A 4,689-nucleotide genomic window follows, 5' to 3' on the forward strand; every position below is an offset into this window, starting at 1 on the left:
ACCAATTATCGGTCGATTGCCGGAACTCCGGCGACTACCGTCGCTGAAGCTTCGACGATTGGCCGGCCAGTGGTGGCTTTGGTATTTTAAAAACAATAAATAAAATGAAAGGCAATTTGATCTTTTCATTTGATATGATAATGTCAATTTGGTCTCATGTGACCAGAATGGCATTTTGCAAATTTAACGGACGTTTTGGTCATTCCCAAGTTAATTTGTCATTTTTTTTTTGTCTTTTTCCCATATAAATATATGAATTAGTTAACTAGTTTGAATATATTAAAAAAATTTGTTAAATTAGTTATTTATAATAAATAAATACTGTCTTTTTTAAAATATCCTTACTAATCAGGTATATTGATCAAAATTATTATTATTACAAGAACTATTTTGAGAAAAAAATAGATAAATATAAAAAATAAAATAGATTAAATCTTATAACTAAAATAAAACTCAAACAAGTTCTTATATTAATGATCGACCAGAGATGGTGTTTTATTTAACCATGCGAGATTGCTAATACTAAATATATTATTCATTTAATTATTATCATATGTAACAAGAAATTCTTTTGACCAACACATCTGTTTAAAGTAGAACTCATGTAATTTCGACAAAAAAAAAAATAGAACTTATGTAACTGACGATTCATATATGATTATTAAATAAAAAATAATTAAATAAACGAATGATATTTTTTTTTGGCGATAATAAACGAATGATATTAAAGATGAACAAGGTAGATGGAAATCAAAATTCCTTTAATTCATTATTTCATTATTTCCTCTACTATTACGATTTCTTCTAAGTAACACGGCTTCCTAGTGCACCCTCAATCCTCAGGTTAAAAAAAAAAAAAAAGGACAAAAACAAAAAACTTATTTCTAATTCTCCCATGATTCAAAGAATTTACCCAATGCAACACGTGAGGATCCTGCGTCCCGCATAGCGGCCTCCGCTTCTTCCTTCGCAATCCCAACTCGCTTCCTCACCAACTCACCTTTCTCCGATTCCATCAACTCAGTGATTCGCTCTTCCACCTCCGCCGCCTCAACAAATCCAGCCTCCGACGACGACGACGACTCCCGCATCCACAGCGCAATCTTCATCTCCTCCACCATCACCACCCTATTAAGCCTCTGCTCTGCATAGAGCGGCCAAGCCACCATCGGCACACCGGCGACCACCGCCTCCAGCACTGAGTTCCACCCGCAGTGGGTCACGAACCCACCCACTGACCGATGCTTCAGCACCGCCGCCTGTGGGGCCCATTTCTTCACCACCATCCCTCTTTCTCTTGTACGATCCAAGAGCCCCTCCGGCAACAGCGAATCCAGATCTGGGTCTTCCTGTGACGACGCAGCGAGGTTATGGGTCTTCTCCGACGGTGGATTCCGCACTACCCACAAGAATCTTTGCCCACTCCTCTCTAATCCCCAAGCTATTTCACGTAATTGCTCTTTGGAAAACACACCCAAACTCCCAAAACAGAGAAACACGACGCTTCCCTCTGATTGCGAATCCAGCCACTGGAAACACTCATGTCCAATGGCTTTTTCTTTATCATATGCAATCAAAGGACCCACGGGGTAAATGGGAGGCATTGGACTGTCCGGCACGCAAAGCCCATCGGAAATTGCTCTGAGGCACTCATGTTCCAGAGCTTCGAATGTGTTCACTATGATGCCAACTGTTTTCGGCATAATATCAGCAACTCTCAGGAAGCCACGATATGCTGGATCATTACGTTCAAGCAAAGGTTTAATCATGTCCCCGCTGTGTAACGGTGGGATGCCGGGGATGTTGAGAATGGTATTGAGATCTTTGAAGCTCTTGTCGGTGGTCCGATGGAGGGTCGGAAAGTAGAGGAAGAAGGCGAGGCAGCCGGCGGGGCTGGTGAAAAACCCGTAAGCAGGGATGTGAAGTTTTAAAGAAAGAGAAAGAGCTTCAAAGCAGAAGAAGTCTGCAATGAAGGCACGAATAGCGTATGTTTCAGAGATGGAAATTAAAGCATTATGGAGATTAGGATTGTTGAGGCGAAGAACCTCGAACATCAGGGTTTCATGATTAGGGGTAGAGGAGAGTAAGGAAGGAGGAAGAGAAACAGGAGGGAGACTGTGGAAGATAATGGAAGGATCAATGGAGGAAGAGACGGAGGCGATGTAGTTGGAGATGGAAACGGCGTCGTACGGAGGGGAAATAGTGATGATGTGAATGGTAAGAGGAGGATGAAGATTATAGTGAGAGAGTATGAACTTGGCAAGCTCCACCATCGAAACAAGGTGGCCTCTCGCAGCACTTGGGTAGAGAACTATTGCCTCCTTCATCTTTGTGGTCTTGCTCTGTCCCTGAGAGTAGTTTCAGAGCGTGAAACCAAAAATGAATGTGGTTCGAGCAACAAAAACAATATGCTCAATGGTGGGAAACTAACGGAGGGACTATACATCGGTGAAATGATGTTATTTTCTTTGCTCAAAAAAAAAAAGAAAAAGAAATGATGTTATTTTCATGATTAAAAAAATGTTAGGCCGAATATTTGTAGAGGATTATACGGCTGTCACTCAAATAAAGGATCAGTGGTTCCCAAGGAAGACGACATTTACGTGCCATGCTTTTTAAGTATCACCTTTGGTGGTAATTATAAGATCGAAATAGTATTTTTGATTTGACTACTACTAAGATCTTCGAAAGGCCAAAGCCACCAAAGCCACACCGCACTTTGAAAGGGATTTGGCACTCATCAATTCATTACGTCCAAGCTCATCCGCTGGTGAACATAATAAGAATTAATGGAAGAATTTGTTTTAATAATAAATATAAGATCTCAATTGTTGTTTTCTAAATGAGATAATTAATCTTTTAGCCATTATATTTTTAACTGATTTGTAACTCGGTCCTTATACTTTGGTTTGATGTAATCTAGTTTTTATAGTTTTGACTCGATTATAACTCAATCATTAAAGTTTAACTCATTGTAACTAGGTCTCTATATTTTTAACCATTTTATAATGTAGTCCCTTTCTTTGTTAGATATGTAATTTTTTTAAAAAAATATAAGAACTAAATTATAAAATGGGTAAAATTATAGAGACCGAGTTATAGCTAGTCAAACTTTAGAAATTGAGCTACAACTGAGTTAAAACTATAGATAATGAGTTACATCGAGTCAAAGTGTAAGGATTAGGTTACAAATGAGTTAAAACTATAAGGACCAACAGATTAATTTTTCCTTTATAAATTTATAATTTTTTTAGATTATTCTTGTTAATTACACTTATAAAATTTTTTAATCAAAAGGTAATTTCAAATACAGATGATTCAAAGAATATTTCAGAAGATCAACACTTTTTTTTTAAAGAAAAACCAGGTTAATTATTTTTCTTAATTTTTGTAAATTAATTAGCTAATTTTCAGGGATGGGAGGATTAATGAAAAATTTTATGTTGTGTTTCACGAAATCACAATTTCCAATTGAAGTACGCAATATCTGGAAGAAAGAAAAAAGAAATTGAAGTACCTAAAATAATTTTAAAAATGAAACACGTTAAACATGTCAGGGCATATGATGGCCCACGGTAGTATCACTCTGTTCTTTATTATAGGTCATTTGTACCTTAAATTTTTTTTTTAAAATATAAGTCACTTGTAGTATAATTAATTATCTTTTTCCAATTTTACCCCTATTAATTTAATAAAAAATTAATTAATCTCTCTCTCCATCTATCTCTCAACTTCTCATTTCCTATGCAATCCATTCCCTCCCCTCTTCTCTCTCTCACAATTTTTAATAAGGGTAAATATGAAAAAAAAACTGGTTAATTTAATGTATTTCTTGGTTTGTGGATTTGAGATATAAGTGACTTATAATAATAAACAGAGTGATAGTAGAATTGGAGTCCATTTGAAGATATGGGGGTTCAGTTTTCATGCTCTTTTCGCCCTCCTTGTTTTGAACCACTTCTAGCTGCACCTACTACTCAAACAGGTATCACGTGTGTTTGAACATTTGAACGTTTGGTGTAATTAAGCAGTCAGGGCCGGTTTGATAAAAAGAATCAATCCTGATGGAAAGGAAAGTCTGTTTTATTTTTAAATATAATATTTAAATTTATTTTATCCACTAAGTTATAAATTTTTTTAATGTTCTTATATGTTAAAAAATCCATCATGAATGTACTTTCCCACGACAATATTTTGAGATCCTATTTTTTTTTATAGTAATAATTGTTATAAAAAGTGAGAAAATCACCATGTACCACCATATTTATGCTGTTTATTATGCCAATGATGTAACAAATGAGATTTGGATGGTGCGTGTCCAATGTAATATTTATTACTTACATTCCAATTTTTAAGGACTTAGAGATTTAATGTTAATCTAGGGCACAAGACGGGCATATAATAATTTATGAGAAAGATTGTATGTTACGACATTAATTTTTCACATTAGTCTAATTGAAAAAATAATTATTGCAATAAATACTTTGATGCATCTGTGAGTTTATATTAATTATTAATGAATTAAGTAATATTATGTTGAATAAATAATAATCAGAAAACTTTCAAATCGAAAGATTGAGATTAGTTATGGAGTTATTAAGATATTATCTATATCTAATCATATTGAATAAATTTTAAAACAATTGCATGTAAAATTTTATTTATATAAAATAAATCACTACAAAAAAA

The 4,689-nt window shown here is 34.8% G+C and overlaps 1 protein-coding gene across 1 annotated transcript; it reads right to left on the reverse strand.

Moving 5' to 3' along the window:
• Positions 1-742: 742 nt before the first annotated feature.
• On the reverse strand, positions 743-2,453 carry LOC114741377 (UDP-glycosyltransferase 88A1-like). The gene has a single exon (XM_028929635.1). It carries the CDS (start codon positions 2,325-2,327, stop codon positions 885-887), a length of 1,443 nt encoding a protein of 480 aa, XP_028785468.1. The 5' UTR covers positions 2,328-2,453; the 3' UTR covers positions 743-884.
• Positions 2,454-4,689: the final 2,236 nt, after the last annotated feature.

The sequence above is a fragment of the Neltuma alba genome, unplaced genomic scaffold (assembly GCF_004799145.2).
Source record: "Neltuma alba isolate B1F8T4 unplaced genomic scaffold, ASM479914v2 tig00003380_pilon, whole genome shotgun sequence".
In the NCBI taxonomy this organism is placed as follows: domain Eukaryota; kingdom Viridiplantae; phylum Streptophyta; class Magnoliopsida; order Fabales; family Fabaceae; genus Neltuma; species Neltuma alba.